The sequence below is a fragment of the Paralichthys olivaceus genome, chromosome 14 (genome assembly GCF_024713975.1).
Source record: "Paralichthys olivaceus isolate ysfri-2021 chromosome 14, ASM2471397v2, whole genome shotgun sequence".
NCBI lineage: Eukaryota > Metazoa > Chordata > Actinopteri > Pleuronectiformes > Paralichthyidae > Paralichthys > Paralichthys olivaceus.
Window position 1 is genome coordinate 18,343,715 of NC_091106.1, and position 18,904 is coordinate 18,362,618.

Consider the following 18,904-nt stretch of genomic DNA (forward strand, 5'->3'; position numbering starts at 1 on the left):
TTATATTCTAATGTGGTTATGGTTCTATGTAGCCTGTTTTGAGTACAAATCATATTTTCATGTACATTTTCCTTAGAAAATACCGGCCACATGAGTTGCACTCAAATACTTTGATATATATATGTTTTTATTTATTTAGGGAAACAGCAGAGAACAACCTCACAACATGACATAATCATTTAATATTATCTACAACTCCTGAAATAATCTAGACTTTATACACTTAAACTTAGAAACAGAACAGGTTTAGCAATCATATACTTGGCATGTAGCTTAACTCCCACAATACTTGTCTGAGTAAGAATTTGAAATAGTCATCCAACCTGCAAGTCTGAGGCGAGGGGCGTTAACAAGCACAGGAGCACACACACACACACACACACACATTCTGACTTTAGCAGAGGAAAGGTTAGAACAGAAGAAGAGAAGCTGCTGCTTCCCATTGATGATGATGAGGAAGTTGGTGATGATAAGTCTTGTGTGAGTTTCTGCGATCCCTCTGGTTGGTGTTGTGGTACAGGACAGAAGGAGGCGACCATGATGGGAGAGGAGGAGGACACTCACCCAGAGATGAAGCACTTTCCTCTGCTGTGGCCTCTCCCCAGGCTCCGCTCTCTCAGTGACACCTCTGGGTTTCGCTCCAGGGTGTTGACCAGGCTCCGGGGAGCCCGCTCAGGTAGGACAATCAAAAAAGTTTACATCAGATCCCTGTTAAACCTTGTCAAGCAGTTGCTAAGATGCTTCTGTGATTCATTGCCAGCAAAAACTGGCTCATTTTCATTTGGTGTTACCAGTTGCTCTTGGCTACAGACAGCATCTCTAAATGAGTAATAAAGCAGCAGTGACTTCCTGCCACATAGAAAACCCTTCCCCCTCTCTTTCACAATGTTTCACTTTGTGTTTGTGCCTCTGTATGTCATAAATAATAATCACTTTTCGGTCCTCTTCGTCAGCCAACTCGTATAATAATGATAACATATAACATAACACTCCTTCCAGATCAACATCACAAATGTGAGGTTTATGGTTCACAGGTTTTTGGCATATAGGTCATCACTGGTGCACCCTGTGGTTTTTTATAGGTCACATAATAAGAGTCACATAGATGGTGTAACAAGTGATTTAAGGGTTAACTGCAACCAGAAACTTAAATATCAGTGCTTGGAAAAAGTTAGATCATGAAGACACGGACATGCACCAATGAAATCCACAATAAGTCTAATGAAAAGCTAAACATGCTGCAAATAGTCTTTATTTCTTTGTCACTCAGCAGTAAATCATATGCAGTCAATAATTATTTATGCTGGCATGTATAGGTGTGTAGTTTAGTTTGCACCTTGACATTTGCTGTGTGTTTTGTAAGTGTGAAGGAGTAGTAACACCATGACACGCCCGTTGGAAGGAGATGAAACCTGTTCACGGACATTGTTAGACCTCAGTGTCAGTGTCACTTTTTTTTTCCTGAGGCCATTGGCTTTTGTGTGGGGCTTGACATTCTTATTTATTGTCTCTGTGGTTAGAACCACTTCCCATCAGCCGTATTCAGTGTTTCAGCCGAGATGTCAACCTGCAGCGAGGCCCTCCACTCAAGTTACACGCCTACACCTACTCTGACATACACTGCAGGCATGAAATATATTAACATAGAGGCTTAGTGCTGTTCCACTAGGCCTGTTGTTTTCTGCTGCTTGATTAATTTACATTATAGATCCACACAAAGTTGCACAAAGTAATTTTTCTTGTGTCCGCAGGAAATGCTCTGTTTTTGCAGCCTAGTTGTAATTATAGAAAATGAGCATGGAGCGGGGCAGTGAGGGAATCAGATCCAAATTTGTTTGTTTCCAACCAGTTTTTCATAATTTAACTACAATAACGAAAGATCAGTTTCATGTTTTCTCTGTGTTGTGATTATGTGTAAACTGTGCAGTTTGTGAAACAAACATAGGAGGGAGCTAATGTACCTTTTACACAGAGCCTGGAAAACAAAGTGCATTGAAATGGCATTTGATGATGGTATAGTTTTATATTTGTTCTACAGAGTGTTGCTTCAGAGGAGCAGTTGAAAATCATATTAAATGTAAAGAAAGATCCAAACAAATAATTAAATTAGTAGAGAGGACCCACTCCTGATCGAAATATAAAGGATTTAAATATAAAGGGACAATTCTAGGGTAAAGAAAACAACAACTTCATACAATTTAGATAAAACACACTAGGGAAAACGTCCCTAGGATTATTTTAGAAATAATTTTTGCCAATAGATCCCTTTCACCTAAATTTTATACAGTTATTAGCAGTTTTTATATAAATGTTAATTCAGGAAAATATTTCCTCTTTAAAGATTAATTTGTCATCAAGATTATAAAATTATTATACAATCGCACCTGCTGAACAGCTGAATTGTCCAATTGTAATTAATAACATTCAATATATATATATTGAATGTTATTAATTACAAGAGCATAGTTTTCAGATTTTGATTAGTTTTAAGATTATGCTGAATAGCCAAATGTGTAATATGTTAATAAAAACATAAATTAAATGCTACCTTCTGTTCCAATGTGTATTAGAACAGGAGAATGCACATTAATGTGTGTCGAAATAAGAACTCACATAAGTGTAGGACCTGGGTGTTCGTGAGAAAAAATCTATTTGGAGTAATGTTCAGCTGGAGATGGAAAATAGCACGTTGTCCTCCAAATGGTCAGTGTAATGCTCCTGTAATTACACGGGGAGAGAAAAGACGAAAGACGAGAAGAGGGAGATAAAAGGGAAGAAGAGAACAGAAGAGGCTCAAACGGAAGGCGAGGTCAAGAAGATGAAGAAACAATACGCGTCAAATGGAGGAGAGAGGAAAAAGTCAAAGAGCGGAAAGAAAAGGAGACAGTCTAATGGAGACAAAGAAAATGTATTATAAACAGCAAATAGAGGAGAGGTAGCAAAAAAGGATGCAAAGACAGGATGATTAAGGAGGACGAGGAGGCAGATGGAGAAGCTGAAGAAAAGAAAAAGGACAACGGAGCAGTGTCAGTGAGCTCTGCTCCTACTGGGTCCACTCCTCGAAATAACATTAATTACATACTCTCTGTGTCTGCAACAACTACTTGTTAAATGTTCAGTGATGCAGAGAACAACCCGTCCCTCTCCACTGCCCACACGCAGGCTATGCTCAGACACTGCTGCTTTAACAGCCAAAGCTTCCCAACTTGTCAGGGGGAAGGTTTTTGTCTTTCTGCTGCTGTGTCACAAGCAAAATCTCTCTTCAGTTCAGACTCTTCAACAGTAAAACCAACACAAGACAGTATGAATGCCAAGGCGTAACAGGCCGTATATTATTTAGACAAAATAATATGTATTTATTAGACAGTAAATAAACTAATACGATGTGAAAAGCTGTACTTTATATGAAATTATACAAAACTACAATTAATGTTCCTCATTGTTTTTATTTGATCTTATTTGCTTATATTGTCTTATATTTAACAAAGATGTATCTTTTTTTCATCTTTTTGTTTCTGTAATATCCTCTTATTTGTTCTATTTTCCTCTCATGTTTGGTCATGTCATGAATTTGTCATGTATCTTTGCTTTTCATTATTGAATCTTTGCCTGTCATACTGTAGACTTGGCATGATTAGAAGCTACTTTACCTATAGATTCACATCAGCATCTGTTGTTTTCAGAATATCTCTGAAAACAACATGTGATTAAATTTAAGTGACAAAACCTTCCAGCAGTCGACTTCATGTCCAGCGGGAGCAATGGTAGAAGTCAGGGGACGTTACTGTCTGCAGTGGCAGGTGGTCAGGATGGTTTGATGGGTCAACAAAACATTGGACTTTAACACTGAAGGCACTGGTCTCTTTTTCACAGTGGTGGATTTAACCCATTGTTGGAAGCGTTCCCTGACACTGACCTTCACATTATCATTGTAACCATGACAATGATGTTTCTCTTACTTCAATCAAAGCTGCTTTCAGATTAGCTGTGATCTCATTCTAAATTAAGCTACACCACGATATTATTCTAGTCCTAGATACCAAATCAACTTTTTAACATCATCATTTTTGTTCTCTTTACGTGCAATCTTCCTGAGCTCATGTGTACCCTTTTCTTTGGTGTTATTCTCACGTCTAATGGTGGAAAAAAAGGAACAGACTGTGTGTTTTTAAAAAAAAGCTCTAATTGAACATATGAAGGAGTTGTGCGTTATTTTTCTGTGTGTGTGTGTGTGTGTGTGTGTCTGTTGTTGGAGTTGATGAGCAAGTTGCTTTTTCTTTTTCCCTTGTTGGGAGCAGTTTCATTCGGCTGCATCAGAAGTCAAAGCATCAGTAACTCTGTGTAGTTAATCACTAACCTTTTAACTTTATTAATAGTTGTAGAAAAACGCCTCAACGGCAGATGAACAGGATGTAGTGATGCTAATGATGTGTACATACAGTAAGTGTTTATGTACGTGTGTGTGCCTCATGGAAATCTAATAAAGACATGAGATTGACAAGTGTGAGTGTGTGTGTGTGTGTGTGTGTGTTTTGAAGGGGACGTATGACGTACGTACTGCACTGAGTGGCTCTTCAACCTGCCTCTCAGCTCTTCTTCTATTCTATATCTGTACCTGTGAGTCCTCTCTTTGTCTCCGTCTGTGTGAAGGTATAACTCAGAGTATATGTGTATTGATTTATTTAGCTTTGAGATTATTGCTGATGTTAAGTTTATGATCTGCATTGTTTTTATCACAGTGTAGTCACGATGGCGCCATGGTCTTCATCTCTGTAGTTTATTTCTCCATAATATTGTCTGTCTGTCTGTCTGAGCAACAATCGTGCTTAAATATATACTCATATTCTATATACAAAAAATCAAGAAAAAATGTAACAATTAAGAGATTAACACGCAAAAATGACAAACATTGTTTGGTTTCTCAAACAGTAGGAATTTTCTTGTCATTGCAAATTTGATAATTTTCTTGTTCATGACCATTTATTGGACAAAACCAGTAATGTGAGGAACTCATTACACTCATTACATTAAGAAAAATTATGGGAAGATTGTGTGTAACATGTCTTCTATCTTCCACTATGATAACGATAAGGATCTGCTGAATATAGACTGACTGCAACACAAATACAGGTGCAGAAAAGCACAGCAAAAAAAAGTAAAGACGCTAAACACACAGAACAAACTTCCTGAGTTGACACACCTCTCTTCCCTTTTCTTCTCTATTTCTATACATTCATTCTCACCGATGATTCCTCTCCTCTCCTACGTCACAGAGGGACCTCAACACAGCAGTGAGATTGAAAAAGAAAATGAGACATGGAGACAGACTCAGCAGCCAGAGGAGGGAGAGAGAGAGGGAAATGGAGATAAACATATTGAGAGAGAGAGGGAGAGAATGAGGAACAGAGATGGAAACAAACATTAACTTTTAATGCTCTTTATTGGAGCGGGGGGAGTCAGGAGGGAGGGAGAGAATGAGGGTGGGTGAGTGCAGACAGTGGAGAGAGGCTGAGGGAGGGAGGGAGGGAGGCAGGGCGGAGTGACGAAGGAGGTAGGAAGTAGATAGCAAAGGAGAGAGAGAGGGAGGGGAGAGAGAATGGTAGAAGACTGTGAGGAAGGGAGGAGGGGGAGTCAGTGGGGGGTAGGGAGGGAGGGAGGCGGAGAGGCGGTGTGTCGGGAAGAGGCGAGGATCAACTCACACTGCTGATAACATTACCTGCAGGGTCAAATCATGGAACATGATGGTGAGTTTCCTCCTCGTATTATACGCTTCTCCTCCCCTGTGCATGTGTCTCATTGACTATGAGTGTGTGTGTGTGTGTGTGTGTGTGTGTGTGTGTGTGTGTGTGTGTGTGTGTTCATTCAACAGAAGGCTTGTTAGTCACACACTCTCACAATCTTTCCACTTCTTCTTCTCCTCTCATGTTGTCCTTACATGTAGTTTTGGATGTCATCGATGTAAACTGTGTGTGGCCATGTTACAGTGTGTGTTGAAAGGTTTTTAAAAAAACAATCAGTTGAATTGATTTCAAACGGAGGCCATGATGCATTTAAACATGCACATGACTCACTGTTGTGTGTGTGTGTGTGTGCGACAGGAGCATCTGACCATTGTTGTCAGAAGATCATTTGGCCGAGTGGCTGGTGTCTGAGAAACTGGTTTTTCTAGTGGACCTTTGCAATGGTTTCATAATCTCAAATAAATAATGGCAGTGACAACAACACGCAGTCATGCATTACGTTCAGGAACACTACTTTACAGACTATACACCGTGTACAATATTAATAAGATGCTAATGCTGCAAGGAGAACACTTAATAACATTAAGGTTGGCCATATCATCACTTAACCAGGCTCCTGCTGAGCTGTGAGGGCCAGTTCTGCTGATGACAGTTTCATTTAAACATTGTCTGGCAATGCTTATGAGGCAATAAGGATGCTGTGCTTAACTGTAAAGACAATTACTGGTATTATAAGTCTGCCCACAGTTGCATTATAACATCTTAAAGGGCTTAGACAAAGCCACATCCACACTAATGGCAGCAACTTAATTGCCAATATTCCTGTAGAGCAAAGAAACGTATTAAGACCAGTAGCTCCAGCTGGGTTTGTATCAAAACCATCTTGGGTCTACTGGACTGAATGACAATGATTTGTTGTCGCATCGGTTGGTGACACACACAGCGAGAGGAGACAGGCTCGGGCTATATCGGGCCCCTGTTATCTAATATAGTTTAATTACTGTTTGCAGAGGTTGTCATAACATATCACAGTGTTAAATAGACAAAAAACCTCCAGCTGCCATGTGCTAACAAATAAGAGAGAGACTATGGAGTTTAAGCCCATAGCTGGTGTGTTTACGCTGTTGTCTCAGGTAAGCATTACAACAAATACACTTTAATCCATGATCCTTTATTTGTGTGTGTGTGTGTTGACAGAGATGTGGGCTGGGTACTGAATAGGTACAAAACAAGTGTCTGCTGTTATGAATTTGTGAAACGGCATTTTGCAATGCAAAGCAGTATCTGTGACTGTGCACTCATGCATACTCATGTTATATGATACGTGTGTCGACAATGAGAGTGAGGCTCGGTCACATTAGGCTCGTCTGTGTATTTTCTCTGACGTATTTTTAAGAATTGGAGATTTGCAGTTGGCACTGGAGACAATATTGAACAGATTTGTCGTGAGCACAATACGACGGTCTGTATTTATCTTGTGTTTTTCTAATGTTGATGACCACTCAAAGTACAGTTTTACCATCCACCCAGTCACACACACATTTATACACATCATTCAAACACTGCTGGCACATCTGGGGTTCAGTATCTTGCTCAAGGACACTTCAACCTTCTGGTTAGAGGACAACCCGCTGGACATCCTGTGCCACAGCCACCCCACAATGCAGTGCACAAGATGTCCATTTTGTGAACAAGTTACAGTTTTTTCCTGAAGTGACAAATCCTGTCGTGACACTTTGACTTTTGATACACATCCACCCAACTCTTCTTTTTAAAAAGAGAAAAACAATTTTGTTGATGTGATACATCATTGAATGTCTTAATGGACGGGGATAAAAATGATTATTTTATCTTGCTGTTCGATCTGCACCTTGGTTTACATTTGGACGACTGCTACTTTCGACCCAAAACTCTGTATTTCATTGAAAGTTAGTTGGACTGTGGATGCTCAGAACAACTGTTTCTCCAATTGACAGTGGCTCTCCTCTAAATCAGTGCAGATGTGGCCTTATATAGTAGAATATGGGGGTGTAGAAATAAATGGCTGGTATTTGTTTACTCTTCCCATTCACTGTCCTCTCGTGGCCTCATATCACACGTCTGAGGCACAGTCGAGGCTTGCGTTCTCTAAATGCCTGTGATTCTGATCAGCATTTACATTTTCTCGCCTCTTTGGCCTTTATTCTGTGTGTTGTTATTACTAAAAAGCTCCAGAATATCAATCTTTCCTCTCGCTCTGTCTGTCCCCGCCTTTTCCTCCGTCTGTCTCTCTCGAGCTCGCTTGCTTGCTCTCTCATGCTCTCAGGCTGAATGTCTGGCAGGATGTCAGCTATTGATTTATACAGGCAACATTTTAGCAATGATGGCGGCTTATGGGTTGCGCCAAACAGAATACAACAAACAGGAGATCAGGTTTCAGACGAGTAGGCTGGCAGATGGGAAGAGGAAGAGAAATGACAGTAACCACTACTGTATAAATACAACAAAGACAAGACTTATATCACTTTAATAGTAATGAATATTTGGTTATAAAAGTGGAGCAATGGAACAAACACATGCTTGTAAGGAGCAGTTATTGGATATCGCCTGGACTCACTGTAAACAGGCTTCCTTTCACTGCATGGATGTGGGTCATGTGCAGGAACTACGTTGTTCGCTATTAAGTTACAATTTTAGATGATTATCAGCAAAGCCCACAAGCTTCACAATTATTCTAAGAGCACACAGGTGAACGATAAATGTAAGTGCACCAAGAAAGTCAGGCCTTCTGAGAGCAGAAGTAACTTTAAGATGAAACTACACTAAAAGAAATCTTCAAAACTCTTTAAAACATTAAATAATCATGACAACCTGAGCAAGAGTCAATGTTTAGGCTCTTACATCGAAGTACCACTCCTCAATTATCAGCTTTTTCATGACTGTGTTAGAGTTATTTCATCAATGCAACATTGTGCGACATCAATTCAACTACATTAAACACATTGAAATTCTATTTTTCCGCATTGTTTTTACGTGGGATTAATTATGAGGAGCAGTTTCCCTTCGCTTGAGGTTTTACTGCTGCTTTTTTAATCCCATTATCTTGTTGACTACTTCTGCAATGGTTTAATGGCACCCAATCAGACTTGCAACTCCAACTATTGTCTCCCAGTAATGGATGGAAACGTGCATTAAATTGCATTTTTTGTATTTTGCGTAAATATTGTGGAAAATCTTTTGAAATTTGCATCACATTTGGTTGGAAGCTTGACGATGATACTAAAAATCTATAGCTTGACAAATGACATGATAGACATTTGGATTTCACAGGTTACTAACAATCCCAAGGATGACATGCAATATACTGCAAATTGTGCTATTCAAATGTAGATGAAGATTTGGACCAGTGAAGCTCTAGTGAGATTCAGTAAATTTGTCCTGAAACCATTTAAGTCCAGCACCTCTCAGTTGAATGTGGTTTGCTTGTTGAACAGAGACTGTTGCTCGCTGAGTCACACTTGACTGTTTGTGGTCTCACACTTAAACCATGCATTTAGGCATGTAAAGAAAATGTGCAGCCATACCGGCATCTTATTAAGAAAGTCCTTCTTTGCTTTTCTAGGCAGTCATGAAAGCACAAACTTATTTAAGCACACACATGCACATACGCACATGTAGAATGTATTTTGGCTCTGATATCTACCCTTGCAGAAACGAAGTTTAATAAATAAATAAAGGGGAGGAGAGAAAAGCTCTGAAAAGTAGCACTTAAACAATTATTACCCCCTTGTTCCGCTGAGGCTACTACTTAATATTTGATGACTCCTTTCCTTTCCTCTGGCCGTCCTCTTCCTCCTCCTCTTCCTCCTCCTCTCATGTCTTCTCTTTTGTTATTCCTGCCAATGAAAAGGTCAGGACCCCCTATTTGATCTGGGTTATTTAGCGTCAGGATAAATAGGACCCTGTGTCACCTTCTCAGTACGATGTTCTATTGATTCTGAACAATATTCTAACAGATCTCTAACTTGGACATTTGGATATTCATGTACAGATTTACAGAGAAGCACAAGATTGATCTTTATTAAATCCAGGTTGCTTTCACCAGCATTTTGCAGAATGGTCTCTTGTGAATTTGTGACCAGGCATGTTTCAAGGTATGTTCGAACAAACATCTTGAATATTTGACTTCCGTGACCTCTCTCTGTCTGTTTGCTGCCTTTTGAACACATGAACCCACATTCACCTTTGGTCAACTCCTCATACAAGGAATGCTGAGTGCATGGAAAATACAATTTCTCACTCTGTTAGACCTGCTGTTCAGTAATCTGAATATTAAACCATACAATCTTTAAAGATGTGGTGGAGGGTCTAATGAAAGAAGAAATTGAGAAACATTACGTGATCCAGCAATTTTGACCCATTTCCCTCTGGCTCTGTGCAGAGTGTATGTCAATGGACTGGGCATCAACAGCAATGGGTTTCACTATTTTCCACTGTCCTTTCTGTGTTTTTAACCATGTGTAGCCTCCGACAAATGCAACACACTTTGCTGATACATCAAGTTAATGACGTTACCTCTCTGTGAATGCTAACGTCGTCAGTTTCCTCTGTTAACTTTACTAAATCCCTCCGTCCCTCTGTCCTGCACATTCTTCCACCTCCTCATGGACTTCCTTCCTGTCTCAGTTTATTAAGCTCCATCTTCTTCACTAAAGACAGACCACTAAGAGTGCATTTGTCGGGGGAACTACCCACACATGAATATATATATATACAACTTTTATTATTGCACAGTGCAAAATAAACAGGATGTGGAGTCTTTGCAATGGCTCTTACACTGGTATCATATACATGGCTTCAACTAAATGATGTATTCCTGTTCACTGATGTCACTGTCAGATGTAGAAGCTTGCAAGTCACTTATTTATTTGTTTAAATCCTATCAATGAGTTGGGAGGGGGGGGGGGGGGATATGGCGGTGCAAAACGTTAGCCAGCACACACAGCTACAGGATTGGTCGCCCCATTTCTTATTTCATCTCTTATTTATGTTATGTTTTGTTTTAATGTTCACCTTCAGCTTTGTTTTGTCTTATTGCATCAACCAAGAGATAGATTGTGCCGTAATGATTTCATACATGATAACACGGTCTGGGGGCTCTTACCATCCAATGACTTGGTGTTGTCCCTTGTAAGAGCAGAGCAGTGTTGAGTTATGTAGTTAACACTAGATGGCAGTCTTGGCTTGAAACCTCACATTGTGTGTGTGTGTGTGTGTTTCTGGTTCTGCATGGTCTCAACTGACAGTTTGTTGACAGTGACGAGAGATAAAGCTCTCTCTCTCTCTCTCTCTCTCTCTCTCTCTCTCTCTCATACTGAGCGTCATTCTGTGGCAGCAGTGTTTGGCCTGGTTCACCACATTCATCAGTGCGCTGACGTGAGGTCATGTATCTTATATGAAACTGATATTATCCCTGCATCCTTTTATCAAAGCTTTTTTTATCACCACACTGACAAAACCTGACAGATTTTGCTCCTACTTGAAAGTTGCATTCAGGCTCATCTTATTTTCTCAAACTAGACACACTGTACACGCCCTAATATCGAGTTTATCTATTCAAATTTTCCGTCCAAAAGATCTGCAGATAAATTTAGAATAAAAATGATCCCAAGTTGCTAATCAACCTCACTACTGCACCAGCCATCCTCCCTCTGATATCATCTCTCCCTGCTTCAACGGACCATGGGTGAGGTCTACTTGTGGATATCTGTGATATCCAGACGTAAGCAGGTCTCTGTCACGCACGGTTTGTTCAATGGTCTGAAGAATGCTCAAGTGAACGTACTCATCTTACTTTTTGTCTGACCAACAGTCAAAAGCCCCAAGTTGAATTTACTTTCATAGAACACTGTCAATCATAAACTGTGTAGATGGATGACCCGACAGCTCCCCATAAGTGACGTATCTCAATTTCCTATATTAAATAATTATCAATAATGTTATGTATAAATTCAGCATCTTTTGACATCTTCGCTGGCGTCTACGTGCATGACCCTTTTTCCGAACTTGAGATATTTTTTTTTTTTTTTTTTTTCTCTTTTGTGTCTGTTGCATGTTAGAAACTTCATCAACACGCAGACTCCCTGGCTGTAAATCTTACCAGACATTTTCACTTTGTGTTCTCACACGACTCATTTGGAGATTTGCCGGACATTATACCATAGGGTAGGTTTTGTCAGCACACCCCATTAAAACTTTCAGGACAATGTCCGGAGTTCAGTACTCGCCTGAAAGCAGCTTTTGAGAGCTTTCTCTCCGGTTTAAACCTTCCCGCTCCGGCAGCCCTCGCTGTCCATCAAGCTTTTCCATCTCTCCCCCGGGTAAACTGTTGGAAGTGTCGGAGCTCTTCACCCTTTGACCCCGGCAGCGCCTCTAATCTGCGCGGAGGAATGAGAGGCATTCTTCAGCTGCTGCAGGAGGTGGAGGAGCTGCCGGTGGGAGGGGAACTTACGACGTAGTAGGGACCCAGTCAGTCAGTGAAGTTTCCAGCGACTCGGCCATCACGGGCTGGAGCTGTCCTCCCTGAGATGAACGCACTCGGCGGCTGCGGAGGGGATTTACGCGGGGAAAGAAGGCGGTGATCGCGGGGGGGGTTTAGTGGAGCGCGGTCCGGATCCGGATCATCCGAATATGGGTCAGACGGCCGTGTCCTCTGTGTCCCAGACCGCGGGCGGTGAGTGTGTGTTTCTGTGCATGTGTGCAACATGTCTCTCTTTCACGTACACACATACGCATTCCGCTATCTTCATCCAGGAAGTCCTCTTTTTCGTTTCTGTCGAAGCTTTGCGCACAAACAAAGCGCGCGGTGGTTTCCTGCCAAAGGGAAGTGAGTGAGCTGAGTTTTTAAAATGAATTCAAAACTGTCTGGCATCACCGAGCGACTCTTGTGAGGGTGACACAGATTCAGATCGTGAATCAGGGCAGAGGAGTTCAGCGTTTCACTCGTGTTTGTGTACTTCAGTTTGACACAGGTCCACATGACCTGAGGCTTTAAACCAGTTTCTTTACCCAGAGAGAGAACAGAGGATCATCGAAAGCCCAGGATTTACATTTAACTCACTACCAGCACCTTCATTACCGAGAAAATGTCTAGTTTAGTTGAGTTCAGACGTTTTTAAAAGGTAAAATACAATATGATAGAATGGATATCAACAATACAAATGGCAAAAACACAATAAAGTAAACATGCAGTTACTTATCTTAGATCAGTATTGCAGGAGTATAATCAACATGCTTGTTTTGTCCTCCCCTCTTCTGTGCTAAATCTACTAAACCTATATAAATCTACTCTCCCTTCAGTGTACATCCTTCCTTTCCATAGCAGTTGTCTTCTCCTATTACAGATGTCAACATGCTTTCCATTTTCTCTTCTTGCCTTTTGCGCCTCTCATGAATGATGAATCTTATCAAACTGTCTAAACTGAGATTTTTGCTTAGTTTGATTTCATCCCTTAGTCAATTCTCCAGAATCACCTCCCAATTTAATGCTCATACCTTTGAGATTGTTGCCAGAATAACATTAGCTGCGTCTCAAGCTCAAGTCAATTCTCTCCTGGACATACACAAGATTTCTTCACATCGGATGAAGTGAAAACAAACGATGGAGCTTTGAGTACATTGAATGAAAACCTGTATGCACAGAAGACTACATGCATATGTGGCACAATATGCTGAAAAATCCCAGATGGAGCTCCAGCCATGGTTGACCCAGAAAACGGAGCAATGGTCAGAAAAGAAATCAGTCCTCTAAGTCTTGATCCAAGTAATATTGCTCTAGGCCTATGCAGCTGTAAAATACATTGGGAGTCTGTGTACACGTTCCCTGAAACCCTATTACAACCATCATTTCCACCATTCATCAGAAGCAGAAAGCTAAACAGTCGCCAGCTCAAGGAGCTTATGAGTGAGCATTAGTCAGGATACAAAGATCTTTACCTACTTACTGATGGAGAACTGTTCTTCCTAAGAAAACTACACTGGAGCTATGATAGTTGATATATTTACCCTTTAGACCAGAAACCTCATCAGGGGATCAGTGTTTTCAGTGTGGGACCGTATAGTCCTTGGTCTTTCTGTCTGTGAGTCATGACTGTAAATATTTACCATCCATCCAAATTTTGATGGGAAATCTTCAAGGCAGTGAGGTAGAGGAAGTGATGAAGGACGCCAGATGAAAACAAAACTGGACCTTTTTATAACTCTGTCAGCATTTACAGTCAAACCTAGAATGTTTTGTAGCGCACTTAAGTCAACATGCACAGGAACCTGTGGCTATAATAATGATGTATATGTTCCGCATTGCTGTATAATGAGTTACACAATGAAGATGTGCTGTGCTTTGAATGCTGAATCTACAGTTCTGAGAGCAGGAGCTGGGGATTAATCCTGTTTGGGTCTTACAGAAAGATCATAACATGAAGCTGATATCCGGTGAGCGCTGACGACTGATTATTCTATGTTAAAACACTTTAAAGCTGTGGTTTCCTGTTTGATTTCCTTCTGGTCTGTCACTATTGACCTAATCCGAGCTGCTCGGTCCTGGGAGGATCATGAGTTGAGGCTGTACTGTAGCTCTCTGTCCCACATTGGACAGAGATTTGGAAGAAATGACCCAAGTGTTAAAACTGGAGCTAATGCCCTGCATCGCCCCTCCCTCCGCTCTCGTCCAACACCTCCTGTTGCCTTGTTTTCTTCTTCTTTCCTTCTCTACGCTCCTCTCTCCCATATTTTCTTTTTGCCCCACCTCAGTTTCCACCTCTCCCCTTCTCTCTCTTTTCCCCCCCTCTCTCTCTCACCCACTCAGTTCCTTTTCCTCCATTCGTGATGTCTGGTTCTTCCCTCCCTGGTGACTTGCAGAGAAGGAAGGAAGCCTCTCCCTTTCCCCTTCTTCTCAACACATGTTCCTGCCATAACGTCGGCAAAAAAAAAAACCCTTGCTGGCTTTGTCACAATACACCACCACTTTATCCGGGAATATTGTATCTGACAATATATGACAATGAAAACATGGAGAAAATAACAAATCGCCTGTGTGTCAAAGCGCAATATTCTCAGTTTATTGGAAAAAGATTCTGTGGTATTAGTTTCCCTTAGATTTCTGCGGTGTCTCCAGTTGTGTTTCTGATTTTCCCGTCCACTTCCACAGCTGCTATCCAAATCCTGATTCAGCCTTCTAGGATGACAGTGTGAGTCAGTAGTTGCAAGAAAAACACGTTGGTATGAAATCCAGTGCGCAATCATGGAGTCGTGTCAGCAGTTGTTATGTGTAATAACATCCCTGGGTTAAACTGGGGTGGATTTAAGCCACATTGTTGTAATTAAAAAGCTGTAGTCAGCATTATTTTGGTAAAAGTTTATTGCTTTTCTAAGATGAATCTGTCTCGTCGGGAAAGCAGAATTACCGTGAAGCTCTAATGTTTGCAGTTCCTGTGTGTGGTGAATGGTTTTTAATTTAATTCACTCAGGTTTGTTATTCAAATTCATTTCTCAAATACGACAAATATCTCCCCGTGGCCCGATATCCATCAGTCCTGTGTGCGCTCCACTCTGCAGCTCGAGCTCTGTGGGAAACTGACCCACGTTATTCCTGCCAGTCAGCAACAGGGGGCGTTCATGTTCATGCACAGGGGAAGCAGAAGAGTAAGAAGAAGAAGAGAGGCAATGTGGGGGTGAAAGGTGGTAAAACTGCCACATGTGGTGAAATTCACACATGGGAAATAAACTCCACAACTGCATGAACAAACACCAGGTTCATTAACTGCTGGGCATTAGCTCGGTTTAGGCAGGACCTGCAACTACAGTAACGTGATTTGATTGGCTGGTCCTGGGTTGCTGCTTGAAAAGTTGAGCTTTTTCTAAAGTTCCACCAAAAGCTGTGTGGAGCAATGGAACCATGAAGCAGTTGTTCATGATGTCATCACATTCAAATACGCAAAGTTTCCGTCGAAGCCTCCAAAAATCAGTGGGAAGAAACTGAAGCACTGGACTTCAACCTTGCGCTCGTGTCGTAGTTCTCATCAGCCCCAATGGATGAGGAGTCATGGTTTACATATAATTTAGTTTGACAAACTCTTCAACTTTGTCTTTTTATGCTTTGAACTTTGAACTAAGAGTGCTTGTTTACTGATGGTGGTCCATGCTGTCACTTCCTCTGTCACCAACTTTAACACATTTTCGGTGAATGAACACGTGCTTATTCTCAGTTCAAAGCCATCCTCTATTAAATACTGTTACACCGTTGAACTGATTTATATAAACAGACCTCAAAAGTCAAATCAACATAGTTATTTCAATGGCAATTATCTGAAATTTTACATAGACATGTTGCTAAGTGATTTTATGTAATGAAGATTTAATTAAATACACATTAATATGAACACATCTTAGTCCATGCTTAAGGCAGCCCAGGGCGTGCTTATGGTAAGTGACTGTATATGTGATTTGCTGACTCATCAAATTGGGAGATTTTAGTGACTGAACGTTTCATTGTCAATGTATTGTGAAACTTCATGTTTGTGACATATAAGACCACTGAAATATCAATTTTTCTGTATTTCTACATGACACACATACGTCTCAAACCTTCCCCTTTTCTTAAAGTGAGCTTCTTCTCACTGTCTGGCACTCTAAGAAAGAAAACTTTGTTCAAGTCCACAATAATCTTTGTTTTGCTCCTCTCCTCTCTTTCCTCTTCTCTACAAGTTATAATTTGGACCATTGTCCTGATTTGGTTCCCACTAGATGTGTAATAGTCCGACTAATGGTGATGATAATCGCTTTTTCTGATCTTCCCATCATTAGCTGCTGAAATGCACCTATTGTGATTTGATATCAACACAGGAACAGGAACTGAATGTGTGTGTCTGTGTAGATGTGTGTCTGTTTGTGTGAGAGGATTAAATTGGTGTCGGGGGAGAGCAGGTTCTGGCCTCAGCTCTGCACTTTTCCATGTCTTTGTGCTCTTAATTCCCATGTTGTGTTGTCAGGGTCATAATGAGCAAAATCTAGATGGGAGCAATTATCGTGCCGACAATTATACATGACATCGGTATCGAGGTCCTGCATGGGGACTCACTCGCTCGACCAATTGTTAGTCCGTCTCAGTCGTCGATCAAGATCTTTCACCTCGTTTTTATAGCGTCAAAGATCGAATTACAACCAAACTTAATGAAGTACCAGAAAAATAAACACTAGGACAAACATCAGGGTGATGAGAACTTATTGAAAATGTATTTGCCTTTCATTGGCGCATGTCCCATCCACAACATGGAGGTGGCATGACTCATACGGCAACCAGCCACCAGGGGGCAAACCAGATGCTTTGGCTCCACTTTTGGGAGCTGTGTCATGTCATCCATTTTTATATACAGTATATGGCAGATACATTAGTATTTAAATCTCCATATATGATGCAGTGCAGTATGTTGTTTGTCTGACTTTGTTTCTATGGGAGCCTCTTAAACAGAATTGAGAAAACAAACCTATCTTATGTTTCTGTCAGTATTGTTGAGCTGAGATCACCAGTCAGTCTGTGTGAAGCTTTGAATCATATCCTCTCACATAATTCTTCACTGAGGAAAAAACTGACATAAATATTATTACTTAGTTCATTTCTGCTGTCACTGTCAGCTGTGGCACTCTGTGTGCAGCACCCTTAAACCAAAACAGCCAAATGGAATTCAGCCATCATTCATTTTATACATATAATCCCTGTGCTTTTGAATGAAGCGATTTAAGGTCACATGATAAACGTTTTAACCCTGCTGGACTCCGTTCACTCAAGCTGGAGTGAGTCAGCAGTGTTGTGTATCTGAAAAAACAAAAAGCTTCTTCAGTTTGCATGTGAGTCGCACACCTCCTCTCTTTCCTCTGTAAGGTTCCGGTATGGTACACACGCTTGCACACACTTGCACACACACCATTCACTCACTGCAGTTTTCAAGAGGGATCGCAGCACATCTAATCTTTCTACAGGAAGAGGAGGAGTTGTGGAAGGACAGGAATCTCGCCAACCAACACACACACGAGAACACACACTGTAATTACTGTACAGAAACTGGGTTACAAATATTCCTGCTTTCATACTGAGGGCTGAGTTGTCATAAAGAGAACGATTTAAGTCAGCAAGCATCCTTTTGTCTGTTTCTTACCCTGATTGTATATTTCTCCTTGTGTGTCTTCTAGTTGATGGGCTGGAGAAATCATCATCGTTGGCCAGCTGCGATGTGGTGGTGGACAGTGCCGCCAATACCCAGAATGCCCCTGCAACGCGGCAGCAGCGAGGTAAGCTGTCGTCACTAGGGAAACTGTTCAAGCCCTGGAAGTGGAGGAAAAAGAAGACCAGTGACAAGTTCCAGGATCTTTCCAAAGGTAGGACATCTCCGTGTGGGTTTTCTTTCAATGACACTGTATGAACAGCGTCCTCTGATTTGTTCTCCTCAATCGAGTGTCTGTGCAACATCATGGCTTACATTACTGGATTAGTGCTGAACAGAAATCTGAACTGGAGCGGTGTTGCTCCCTGAAGAGCTTTAAAAGGAAAAGAGCGAACAGTTTACACTCGCTGATTTATTCGTGAAAGGTTGGCTGCCAGGTGTGTCTGAGCCTTCATCTGTCTGCAAGTTTCACAACTCCACCTCCCTGTAGTTAGTTTCAGGCTACTGTCCACATGTGAACTCACCAAATGAGAAGTGGTGCTTCAAGTTCCTATTTTTTTTTTTTGTGTGTGTGTGCATCACATCTTTGAGCCCTGAGAGTTTTCAATGTTTCTTCCTTTCTCATCACGTAGGAGCGTCAACTGAATTACTAGGTTGTTTCCTCTGGGTATGGGGTTAGTTGCTGCTCCAAGTGAAGGAGATAAAGTATCGTGGATACAAGCAATCAAATTAAGCTTTCTCCATTAGAGATTGGATGTGGGCTCGGACATCTGGATGGATTGGTTCACATCAGTAGCCATGGTGATGGAGTTTAGGCATCTTTTTAGGAAGCCTCCCAGCTGCCATTGATTGGAGGTTTCTTGGGAACATCCACATTCACTGGAGGGATTATACAGTATATTACATCTGGCTCTGGAACACCTCTGGAGGAAAGTGTTGCTGGGGAGAGGCATGCTGGAACACCTGCTT

At 41.2% G+C, this 18,904-nt stretch overlaps 1 protein-coding gene across 6 annotated transcripts in view; it reads left to right on the forward strand.

Moving 5' to 3' along the window:
• Window positions 1-387: 387 nt before the first annotated feature.
• The window catches only part of phactr2 (phosphatase and actin regulator 2), a 31,164-nt gene continuing 12,647 nt past the window's right edge, over window positions 388-18,904 (forward strand). For 2 of the 6 annotated variants that reach the window (XM_020096560.2, XM_069538198.1), the window contains exons 1-2: window positions 5,635-5,744; window positions 17,964-18,149. In XM_020096560.2, coding sequence (XP_019952119.2) covers window positions 5,732-5,744; window positions 17,964-18,149 — 199 coding nt within the window. In that variant the 5' untranslated portion in view covers window positions 5,635-5,731. Of the gene's footprint in view, window positions 677-5,634; window positions 5,745-11,800; window positions 12,454-17,963; window positions 18,150-18,904 lie in introns of those variants that run through there. The other 4 variants (XM_020096553.2, XM_020096567.2, XM_069538197.1 and 1 more) reach the window with 3 other exon arrangements.